The sequence below is a fragment of the Macrobrachium rosenbergii genome, chromosome 55 (assembly GCF_040412425.1).
Source record: "Macrobrachium rosenbergii isolate ZJJX-2024 chromosome 55, ASM4041242v1, whole genome shotgun sequence".
Classification (NCBI taxonomy): Eukaryota; Metazoa; Arthropoda; class Malacostraca; order Decapoda; family Palaemonidae; genus Macrobrachium; species Macrobrachium rosenbergii.
The window spans coordinates 64,464,485-64,477,625 of NC_089795.1; the positions used below are offsets into that span (position 1 = coordinate 64,464,485).

At 35.8% G+C, this 13,141-nt stretch overlaps 1 protein-coding gene across 7 annotated transcripts in view; it reads left to right on the forward strand.

The window, feature by feature from the left end:
- Positions 1–13,141, forward strand: part of LOC136835342 (potassium voltage-gated channel subfamily KQT member 1-like) — a 924,117-nt gene that overhangs the window by 879,751 nt on the left and 31,225 nt on the right. For all 7 annotated transcript variants that reach the window (XM_067098724.1, XM_067098723.1, XM_067098719.1 and 4 more), the window contains 2 exons: positions 7,929–8,019; positions 12,251–12,377. In XM_067098724.1, the coding sequence (XP_066954825.1) occupies positions 7,929–8,019; positions 12,251–12,377 (218 nt within the window). The remainder of the gene's footprint in view (positions 1–7,928; positions 8,020–12,250; positions 12,378–13,141) is intronic.

The following is a 13,141-nucleotide window of genomic DNA, read 5'->3' on the forward strand; positions in this document are numbered from 1 at the left end:
CATCCATTTGCCATAATCATTACAGTTACCATGATGATAAGCGCATCAATCAATAGTATAACAATCTTAAATTGATTTTTCCATTTGGTATGACTTTCTACATTTTTTAAGGTAAAAGATGAGCATAACATCAGGGGCTTGTTACCTCATATTTTGCAGTTCTTTAGATTTGTCTAAGCTTTTCATATCATTCACACTGCCATCGGCACAGAGCTAATACCACAAATATTGAGGTATGTGCAAAATACTGATTAAAATATATCGAGTTTTTAATCAAATAAAAAAGGAACAAATACCATGAACGGATATGCGTCCAATATACAAGATAAAAAAAATCAACGTAATTATATGATCACAAAATTTCAACAAACCTCGATTTCTCCCTTTACAAAAGACTATGATACCGTACAGGCGACAATGCAGGAAGTGATCAACAAGAATTTAACCCGCATTAAACAGAGCTTTTTTCCTAGTTACTTCATTTACACAGTCTTCAGCTTGAGTTGTAATCTCTCTCACGTAGGCGGATGATGGCTTATATAGTGGAGCGGGATAATGGGAAAAAAGTGCAAATGGTGATACAAGCAACAGATTTGGCATAAGAACTCTTTTTATCCCCATAAATCAAAATCAACCTCCGGCCACCTCAATATCTGGCTATTTCCAAGATGGCTGACACTTTTCCAAAATGGCGGCAAATTTGCTGTATATTTCAAATATTTTCGTTTCATAAACGTATATAAGTTGCATACTGTCCATATAATGATTGAGAATTTGTATTATGGCATTCTTACTGCCATGAAGAGATAAAGTGAACCCATCTTTCCAATATGGCCACCATATGAACACCATATTTCCAAAATGGCCACCAATGATAAAAAAAAAGTACGAGTATGTATCTCCTGAGAGAAACCAATATGTTTTGTGTATAAATTAGTTTTAGCAAGTGCAGCTACAGAGGGCTGTGCAGCCAAGTCCTGATTTGTAGCAATTGCACCTGCCATGGCATTCCTTTTTGCAGCCACACTTATTCAGTTCTTGGCAAGATTTTGCTACTATTGGCAAATCTGTCCAATACGAAAACCAGGTGCCATCAATCTGTTGCCATCCCCAGTGTCTTTGACTGGGCAAAACTGGATGATATACTAAAGACTGGCACCAAATGTGCCCTGCTTGAAAGGCAGCTCTCTTGCAATGCTCTCTAAGAGCAGCCCTTGTAGGGGGAATGCAATCATAAGCTCTTTGCTTTCTTGCAAAGAGATCAAGTCTAGCCTCATTTACATTTTTATATGAACTGCTTCTGTCGTACATTAGCACCACGAACTCTTCAATAATTTGCAGGTCTTCATCTTCTACAGCTGCTGGTGTTGAACTTAGTTTGGTGGAGGTGAATGTCCTCACCCTTTTCATCAGTGCTCGGATGCTGAAACAAAGATATGCCTGCCATGGAAGGATGTTTGTGCAGTTGTGGCACTTGGATTATGGTCCAGATTGTCAACAGCACAAGTTGTAAAGAGCCCTTTTCTTAGTGTAGTGGGACAAATGACTTCTTCCTCCACAGCCCATGTTACAACTGCTTCTCCTGACCCTTTAGTCAATTCCAGAACCCTATCATAGCTGATGCTGATTCCATGGTGATGGATGTATCGGTTAATTGACGCTTCCTGGTTTTTGCAAAGTCCAGGAGACCAATATATATTGGAAACAGAGGTTCTCTTGACTTGGAATGTCTGGAGAATGTTGAAGATGCTGGATTCTTTCGACAGTTGAAGTGCAAAAGTTGTGCTAAAGCTAGATCAGTAGATGATGTTCCATATTTAAACTGGGATTTTATATCGCCACTGTTTTATAGCACACTTACAAATTCCAACAAACTTGGTGGCACAGATTCTCTTCTAGTGTCTGCTGTTAAGGTTCCATCAAATTCTATCTCATGTTCAAGCATCTGATCCTCAATGTCTTAGCTGCTTTGGCCACGATTAGTGCACCATTGTAGTCACATGCCGTGGCTAGGGCTTCTCCCATTTTCCTTTTGTAGGCAAACCAAATTTCTCTTCCTTTTTTAAAGTCCAGTTCTGGGATGCGGCCAAGTATCTGTTCTTTCAACCGTGTTCGGTGTACATAGGAAGCATCAACATTTAGCTGACCCAGTCTTTGTTTGTACAAATCATAAAGTTCTACCATTGTAAAATAGCAGCACCCATCTGTAGTCAACTGCTTGTCTCTTATGTACATCTCAAGCTCAGCAAAAGCATGGGCACATGCCTCTTGTCTGTACTGCACATAATCATCTCCAATTTTCTGGGAATTTAGCCAGGCCCTTCCCCTGTTGTACACACCAGTCAGACAAGATGGGTGATACATATGGTCCTGAGAAACAATATCTCCAGCACTAAGCTTGGCCATAAGTTTCTCATCTAGTAGGTTAGTGGCACATCATTGCAGCTTTTCATGCAAAGGCAATGTCATGGGCAATCGTAATTCTTTGATTGGTGCTGGTTGGTCACAAATAAAGCAGATTCCTTCTTTCTCAGTCTTAGATTCTTCTGCATCTTCTTCATCTGCCTTCTGGCTACTACATGTGAATTTTGCTGATGGGGCATCATCTTCTTTTGTCTTACACAATGACTTCCTTTTCCTTTCTAGTTTTGTTGTTTTGAACTTCAATATACATGATTCATGATATTTTGCATTGTTATTTTCAAAGGTCTGCAGAATTCCATCACCTTCATCAAGCCTTTTGGGATGAAATGATATAGGCATTGTATTTAACTTATAGAATTCAGGAATGTTTGTAGCAAGGGTAACAGGTGCGTCAACTAGTCTTTTACGTGTGTCCTCTTGGCACAAGCAACAAAGCTTCCAGTTAGTCATACTATCTCCCTACAGGAAAGACGTTGACTTCCAAGATTGTCCTGCCATTGCTTTTGTTATATAGGCCGAGGGTTTATCCTTTTACCACCTATATTACATATATGCACTTTCAGATATGGGATACAACTAGGGTCAGATATGTCATTATCCTACCCATAGCCCGATCATTCATCCAATGCTATTTAATTCCCGTGTGATCTGTACACCATCTAAAAGACTAAAGCCCCATCTTCCTTGGCTCGGCTCTCCCGCGCTGGCACATCCTGTCAATTCAGGTGCAGCTGTTTAACTTTGAAGTGGGCTAGCTAAACAGCATTTGGGACGCTAATAACAAATCTCCGCCATTAGCTAGCACTGAACCCCATGCTGAGTTTCACAGCTATAGTGTCAACCAGTGTGCCCTGGTAGTACACTGGCACTACACTATTACACTTTTACATTAAGCTTATTGCCCATTTTTTTTCTAAATGAGGATGAAAATTAATTAACTGGGGATTAATTGATTTCTAATCTACAAAAAATGAACTGATCAGTCTGAAGTTACCCCAAATCCATGTATTACCCAACCTTTAGCCTCATATATGAGCTTAAGTACCAATTTTCGGCATTTTGGCGGACATTTTTGATATAGTGACAGCCATCTTGGATATTTCTATGCAGAGAAATGATTTATCTATATATATAAAGGCTTGCTTTTAATATTTTAATACAAAATGGGAGTGACTTAGGGATCTGAATGTGATTAATCAATTACTTACCAATATTCAAATATCCACAGGACGCCGTTTTGAAAACCTGTCGGCCAACTTGGAAAATGGCAAAATTTTGTGTGGCCGGAGGTTGATAATGAGACCAAGGGACAAGGAGAATAGTTGAGCCAAGTTTCATGCTTGTATCACCATTTGCACTTTTCCCCTATTTTTTGTAGTTACCTGCTCCACTAATAAAGTAGGTTCAACTAAAACGTGGGGCCACTGACAGGAAACGGGTGAGGAAGTTAGAGGAAATTCTGGGGAGATATGAAGATAAATGTGAGAAAACAGGAGAACGGGATGAGGGCGTCTTCAGTGAGAGAGCAGGGCTAAAATAAGCTTCCAAATATGACCCGAGAATTGAGGAGAATTTGCTACCCAATTATAAATACAAGGAAAATGGTGCCATATACGAGGCAGATACGAGCAAATGGGACCGGGTGAATGAGGGTACGAGGGGAGTGATAAAAGAAGATACTAAATTTATGTAAAGGGCTAACAAGGATGGATATGAGTTTGTGTGTGTGCGTGTGTGCGTGTGTGCCCTTGGATAGGTAAGGTTAGGAAATAGGATGTACGAGTATGAGGTTAAAAACTACAATGGAATGCAGGTGTAGCAAAGTGAAAGAAATAAAATGACAAACAGAACAAACATGACCAGCTAATCGATAATACATTAACCGAATTATAGACATCTTAGCAAATAGAAGAGATACAATATACCGTATAATCAAGCTATTTTTCTACTACGACTTTCTTTCAAAGCTGGAAAAGAGGAAGGAATATAGGAGAGAGAGAGAGAGAGAGAGAGAGAGAGAGAGAGGAGAGAGAGATTAGGACCAGCGGAAGAGGGTCAGGGAATGGACATTAGTGGCAGTATGAAGGATAGGGGAGGGAGCTGTAAAAGGTTAAGGGAACTGGATTAGATCAGTCTATATGAACACTTGACAAGTGATGAGCAATTAACACTCCACCAAGAGATTAGAAGGCCATAGAATGAGAAAGGAAGGGGGATTGCATTAGGGAAGGTGAGTGGGACGTAAGGTGTGAAGGAGATGAAAGGGAAGGACAGTGTAAGGGGAGCGCACAGACTGGGTATGAGGGAAAGCTGTTGCAGGGAAAAAGGGGAAGTCAGTAATAGGTTACACATCCTCATACAGCATCAATGACGATGACCTAATGAAGAAAATATCTTGAATAACATAACTGAAGAACAAAACTCCTCAAAACCTGAACAAAAGTACAAACACAAACACACACACAAGTACGCACAAACATCGCTATCATCGCCTCTTATACTGTGCAACGCATGTCTTTCCTATGGTTTATCTTCCACGCCTGCAACCCTTCTGGTGCCCACAGGAGCCCAGCTGAAACTATCACATATTATTCTCCCTGAGGTTGTATAGAGAACATGTACAAGCCATCTCTTTCCTTTTATCATCATCTCATATACACTGAAATGTAAGTCATTTCCCCTATGGTATCTACACAGTCAACTGATTCCGATTCTTCTTAGGTCTATATTTTCGAGTCCTCAAAATCTATGTGATATACTTTCATTATCAGGTCTTGATTCATATCTGTGTACCCATATAGATCTTACTAATGTATACAGTAGTCCTGCTTCTATGTGTAATTTCAGTCTATTTGATTTCTTATCTTATTCAGGCTTCTCATTGTTTGGCTCGCACTTTTATTCCTCTCTAAATTCTAACTCAAGAGAACATGTACTGGATGTCTTTTTCTTAAATATTTGTAAGATTGATCCTACTGAGCATACCCTGTCCTCATTAATTCTCTTTAACTTATATTTGCATTGGAATCCATTTTACTGGCTAAGAAAGATTTTAAATCTTGTGGGGCTTTGCTGATTAAACCTGCATTATCTATGTATTCTAAGTTTGTCAACTTTCGCTATTCCAATATAAACTCTCACTTCCAACTGCAAGCAATTTTTTCATTATAAAACCAACGAGAATGGAACACAGCTTAAGCGACGTAACATTCCCTTGTAGCATCACACTGTTTACTGCAAATTCACTAGACTATTAATACCCCAGCAACGCCAACTTTGCATCTACTTCTCGTTCATGGATAAAGCGCTACACATTTAAAAGGGATACCATTAACGCATGACCCTACATAGCATTGGTTTCTGGATGCGATGCCAAATTATTTTTATGAAATCAACAGATGGCATTAGAAGATTTTTAAATTCATTACACTGCTGGACAGTATGTCTAAGCACAAATATCTGACCAGTGCAACTCCTCCCTTTTCTAAAACCAGCTTGTTTTCTCTGAGAATTTTATCAATGTCTTTCTGTAGCCTATTGACAATATGCATACTGAATAAATTCATCTGAACTGAAGTAAGTGTAATGACCGTATAGTTACTAATTAAGTCGGGCAACATTCCATTCGGTATCTTTGCCATGACTTCCAATTACCTTTGCTATGATTTCCAATTCCCAACCTTTAGGCTTTGTTCCCTCATCCCACATTCTGCAAAAAATTCTTGCTAGTACACACGCATTATGTTTCTGCTAACATCTCCGTAATGATTCCATTATAGTCCGGTGCTTCCCATCTCTCTAGTTTCTGTATTACTGATTCCACTTCAAACACCGTGAATTTAATCATAGTACAGTCAGGCCTAAAGCTCTTGGCACATTTATAAAATAACTCTTAGCCTATTCCTGCTTATTCATGACCTCATTAACATATTCGGCACAGAATCGCCTTTCTTCGGATGTTATTGACCAATGCTTCATTTTAATAGATACTGTCGTCCTTTTCTTTTCACTCATCGATATTTCATCAATAGTTCTACAAGTCACCAAAACACCATGCTACTTAATGACTGCGTGGCTCAGTTTATATCAAGGGCATATTTCTCCAAATATTCTCTCTCGTCCCTTCTTGTGCTTCGTTTAACTTCTCTCTCTTGATCCGAGCAACTGGATTCTACTTTGCATTATTCATGTACACCTTCTTCAAATACCTTTAGCTTTTGTCTGTTTTGTATTGTATCCTTGGTGTCATGAGATATTATCCGTGGTTTCCGTCTTCTTATCCCATATACCAGTTCTTCTTTCCAGCCTACTGATATACATAAGAGTAACCAACTCAGGTACAGTTTCGAAAACTTCAAACCTACTTCGACATTCAGTTACAAAAGATTTTCGAAGTTTATCTCCCTCTCTCTCTCAATTAAAGATAAAATAAATCGGCATGTTTATGATAATGATTATACATATATCGAAATGTATAATATATATACTTGTGAATCTAAAAAATATCATGGTGTTAAGTGTTGTGTAGACATTATCGACGGAGCAAGCACGGTCCTCAGAGACCGCGAGTCAACACGCTACCAACTGTACTCAAGCCAGACGGCTAGTATATACAGTATATATATGTATATATATATATATATATATATATTATTATATATATATGTGTATCACACATACACACACACACACACACACACACACACACACACATATATATATATATATATATATATATATATATATATATATATATATATATACATACATACATACATACATACATACATATATATATATATATATATATATATATATATATATATACACTAGCCAAATTGGCGAGCAGCTAAAAGTGTGTTGGCCTCGCGGTCTCGGGGACCATTGCTTGCTCTCCGTCAAGGAGCGAATAGTGAGGCTGTCTACTTTTTAACTTTAACTTAACACCATGATATTTTTTAGATTCACAAATATTAAACCATAAATGTCGATTAATATTCAATTCACTATACCAAAGGGATAACTAGCACCCAAAGGGAATTCTAATTAATAACTGCTAGGTCACCAGTGGGATTCGAAGTTCCGCCTGATAAGGAAACAACGACATACAGGACTTTGATGGTTTGGTAGCCAAAGAGTCACTATGCGTAGCTGTTTCCCAACTAGGCGGCAGTTTGAATTCCACTGGTGACTAAGCACTTATCAGTTATAATATTCCGTGAGTGTAAGTTATTCCCCTGTTATAGTAAGCTAAATAATAAACGACATTTGTTGCTTTATACACACACACACACACACACACACACATATATATATATATATATATATATATATATATATATATATATATATATATATATATATATATATATATACTGTATTTACACTTTATACACCTACATCAACATGACCATGAAACAAATTTACAATTTTTTCAATCCTTACTGACAAGCTGCTTTTAAATTTCTCCCATGTATAAAATTTAATCTTTTTTTTCTTTACAGGTTTATGGCTGTGTTGATCTGCCTGATCTTCAGCGTTCTGTCCACCATTTCACAGTACGAAGACTTCGCCAATGAAACCCTTTTTTGGATGGTAAGACGCGTACATAAAAATGCAGACTTTTGAACCTCCCACTCAGTATCCCATGTTGGATATATAATAAATAAGTATATATATATATATATATATATATATATATATATATATATATATATATATATGTATATATGTGTATATAACAGCTGGTGGCTCAGGAAAAAACAGTCACTGAAACGTACATGTTTTAACTACTGAATTGTAGATGGAATCTTTCGCAAAAACTTCCAGTTCATAAGCTTGCAAAGAAAGACTATCAGCAGTGCCAAACCCTCTAAACGCACGAAGCCATTATTATGCCTCCTGGATAAGGTCTTCCACACCATTAATCTAACGCTCCCTAAGTCTCCCTCTCCTCCACCCTCCAAACACTTCAGAATTATACACATTCTTTCACCAAAATGTCATTCTCTATTACTACCATGTGTCTAAGTTGTTTCAAAATAACCTCATCCATCCCATCCCTCCATTTGTGCTAACCTTTATACAGTGTCGATTGTCCTAGCGCCATATAAATTATGCAGTTCCAACACAGCTTCAAACCCATTTTTCTTTCATACACATTCAACGTTCACACTTCATTTCAGTAGAGGGACACTGACTCAATTATCCCTTCTTACATTCTAACTTTAATTTTCATAAACATCGAAGTCTCAACCCTAACCAGTGCACAAACTCTGCAACCTTCCTTCCTTCCTTTATCCGTTCCATAACTTACTACCTGTCTCATCTTGCCATCTTTAGTTATATCTACTCCCAAGTACCTTGAAGAACAAGCTGCTTTAATTTTTTTTCCATCTTTCTGGTAACCACTCACTCTCATAACCTTACTCCTCAAAATTACTTCCAATTTTCCCCTGCTGTAAACACTTCCAAACTTTTTCATTAGCCAACATCTCTATAACCCCATCATAGAAATTTATGAACTGTCATATCCCTAGACCATATCTCCCCAATTTTCTCCTTACATACTCTTCCCACTAACCTTTTACCTAAGTGACTTGTATTAACTACATTTAAAAGAACTTATATACACCTTCCCCTATAGCTTGAATTTGTATTTATCATAAACTTTGCTTCACCCCAATAATGTGCAGATACATATTCAGTCATTCGTCCTCTCAACATTTCAACCACATCAAGTTGCCCTTCCATATTCTCCACACTCCGCCAGTCACAATCCTCAAACAAATCTCTCTCTCTCTCTTATATATATATATATATATATATATATATATATATATATATATATATATATATATATATATATATATATGTGTGTGTGTGTGTGTGTGTTTTTGTGTGTATATGCATATATAATTCCTACTATGTTAAATGTTGTTTGTGTCCACACACTTTTATGTGTACATAATGTGTAGACCTCTCTCTCATTGACCAAATTTTCGCTTAGATATTTTTGTTGAATAATATGTTTAAATTTATTTTTCTTGCTAGGCTCCGTGTTTTGTCTTTTCAGAGCTTATTGGTCGTAATTTCTCTCTAAGAATTACAAGAGCAAAGTCATAAAAACAAAAGGCAAAACAAGTCGAATTCATCCAACCAACTGGTTATGCCTTGCTGTGAAAAATATCCACAAAAACTAAAGCATCCGAGATATATAAACTTTCTCCCCAATATATCGTTAAATGCAATTCATGCTTCGAATTACACATAACGTAAAAAAAATTATGAAAATAATTCTATTATTTTCTATATAAAACTTGTTAATTTAATTCTTTGGTCCGTCTGTGGTAATTTAATTTCCCTAAATGGATACCTCGTTTGATGTTATTAAGAATGGTTTTAATTTATTTCAACATATTCAAAATACAACTGAACAAAAATAAGATGCCTCCAACACCTTGCTAGCCAATGACCCACAAGTTACCCAAAATAATAATGTCTATAGTACAATGTAAAAAAATATATCTACAAAAATAAAGAACTGGAAATTTATGTTTTTGTCTCAACAAACAATACTTTGATAAATTATCTTCCCTATAAGACTTATAATTTGTTGTTGTTCATAGTAGTTATTTCACAGAAAAGTACACAGAATTTTTATGGACTGACAAACTATGCAATTTATTTAATATCTACTCTCATTTGATACCATGTAACTGCATTCAATTATTACACAGAGGAAATACAAATTATTTTCACCTTTAAAGAGTCAAAATCTACGAAAATATGTTCTTAAAACACACACACACACACACACACACATATGTATATATATATATATATATATATATATATATATATATATATATATATATATATATATATATATATATATATATATATATATATATATATATATATATATATAAACACTGCATGCTACGGGCAATCACTGACTTGCAGGATCATTTCATTTCAAATTATGTCCATAACACCTTTGTTTATAATGGATATCATAATCTGGCATGCTACCAATTAGCTCAAATTAAAAAGCACATTGTACAACGTCTATATATCACTGCTATGAAAGATGAACCGATGTATTTTAGAGAGAGTGTTACTCTGAATGCCTGAATCATCTAAAATCTAATCAACAAACCTAGCATGCATATTTAAAATCTCTGTGCTATTTTCCTCTTAAGCACCTAACATATGAAGTTTAATTCCAAGCTCTAAGGTGCATGGAAGAACATCATACATCCCTTGGTAAAGTTTTGTGCCAGTCACTATCTCTACTTTAACAGAATTGTAAATAAATTAGAAAAAGTTATATACAAATATTACAATTCAAAAGGGGGAATCATAACTATCTAGGTATCAAATATTCATGCAAACAATTTAAAATTCACATAAAACATTTATTTAGCAGTAATTCACAAAGAATTCTTATTCAGTAGATTAAGCAAAGCAAGGAAACGTTAAATCGTAGCAAGGAAGTCTTTTGAAAATATGTCCAAAAACAATGGCAAACAAGTTATGTGGGGTTGTGGCTAATTACAGTATACATCTAGTGAATGTGATCAGCAGCCTGTGATTTTCCTTACCTCTTTTATCAATATTTTGGTTGTCCAAATTAGAGTTGCAAGCTTTGTTTAGTTCTTATCAGTTACTTTCTCCAAGATAATAAATCTTTTCTATTACCCTATCTGTACTATTACGCGGATCTCTGTAATTTGGGATGCTCGACCTTTTGATTCCCTTCTCGAATGGACTAAATCGAAGCCTTGTCGCTCACCATCACCTAGTCTCTAGTTTATGTTTCTCTCCGATATTTCAGCAACTTTACAATATCTACCATGCCAACAATCGTCACATTTCTTCACTAGAAATTGATGTCAAATTGCATATTCCGATAGCTGTTTCCTTCACCACAAAGCTTTGTAACACTCTTCCTAATTCAGTTTTGGCCTAGTTTACAATCTTCCATTATTAAAGAGGCGATTCCACGGCTTCTTTTAGGATGAACCCCCAGCTCCCCCTTTCCTTTTGCTTCTAGTCTTTTTTTATATTTTTTCATTATTTTTTCCCTTGAACCCGTTTAAGGCATTACACGACCCGTCTCATCAGCCACTGCCTTGAGATACTGAAATAAAACAAACTTAACTAGTCTGATTCAATTGCCTTATCCCTTTAAAGCGAAACCAGAAAACAGGATGAAAACTAATACATAGTAAACAACTAATATAAAGTAAGCAAACTCACTTAAATCATTTGTTGAAACTAAATCCACAGTCTCACTTAATAAGAAGAATAGCACGTGACTGTTTGTTGAAAGAGTAACTTATTCTCTGCAGCAGAATATTCATGAATCAGGGTTATTTAATGGTAATGTCTAGAACTGCAATTTTTCCTTCGATAAAAAAAGAATAAAACTAAATACAATTCTGAGTTTGCACGTATAACATCATATGTTTTCTAGGAACATGTATGGCACTATTCTAAACAGTTTTACTAGGAACAGTTTCCATTTTTAAACTTAATAATGAAAAGTTCATACATATACTAAATCAATCCTATGCCGAGTGGAAATTACATATAACAGCTTTAATTACTGAAAGTGCAATTTCAAACAACTTTTGGAGTCAAAAATCATTACCTCTTAATCCAAAATTACACCTATATGTTGGTAAAGTGTGAAACTGTGAATGGATGAGATTTACATGTTTTTTCAATCACTCTCTTCATTTTTGCAGTAAAGCCGTACTTAAGAAGAAAGAGGGAAGGAGAGCGGGGGATATTTCTAATTATTCTCAATTCTTTCCAGGAAATATGTTTGGTGGTTTTCTTTGGCCTGGAATATGCAGTGAGACTATGGGCTGCAGGTTGCAGGTCGAAGTATATGGGACTGTTCGGCCGAATACGTTTTATACGAAAACCTATTTGTATAATAGGTAAGTATAGTTTAATTTACACTTGGTACACTGTATTCATATACAACCATGCAAAAACGCAAACGAAAAGACTTTAATTCAAGAATAACCGAACCGTCACTTTTATCGTTAAAAAGTATATGAAATGTTATTAAATTAATTCAAGGCAGTAATGATAACATTGTATCATCATTATTAAAACTTAAATTTCTAAATTACTAGAAGACAGCTTTCATTATGTCGGAGAAAATTGTTTGGAAGAATTAAAAAAATGACATACCTCTCAAGAAATAAACTCTTCAAGGAGTAATAAAAAGATAATCTTTTTGTGGATTATCATAAATGAAATTCCTCATAAAATTACTAACTTGGAAATACAACTACTAAATTCAATACATGCTGGAAATACTTTTAATCAATCTACGCATTTACTTTAACATCCCGTAGCCTATGACAGAAAAGCGTATAAACGCATATATATCAAATAATATTTACAGAAAAGAACGTCCAGCTACCGTTATCTGTAAAAGTAACATATATTTTTAGCCATTATTGGACCGGGAAACGATTGCAAGACTAAATCGGACGCGCCAGCGGAGGCAGATGAGGCGGAAGTCAAACAACTAGAAGTCTGGGCAGGTGACGTCACGCCTGAAGTTCCAGGCTGAGTGTTATGATAATGATATATGCAACTTTGTCTAAATTACAACTACTTTGGCGAGTAAAGAGAACTTTGATTTGGATTTCAGATAAACGAACTAAGAGCGAGGAACTGCGCATGTGAT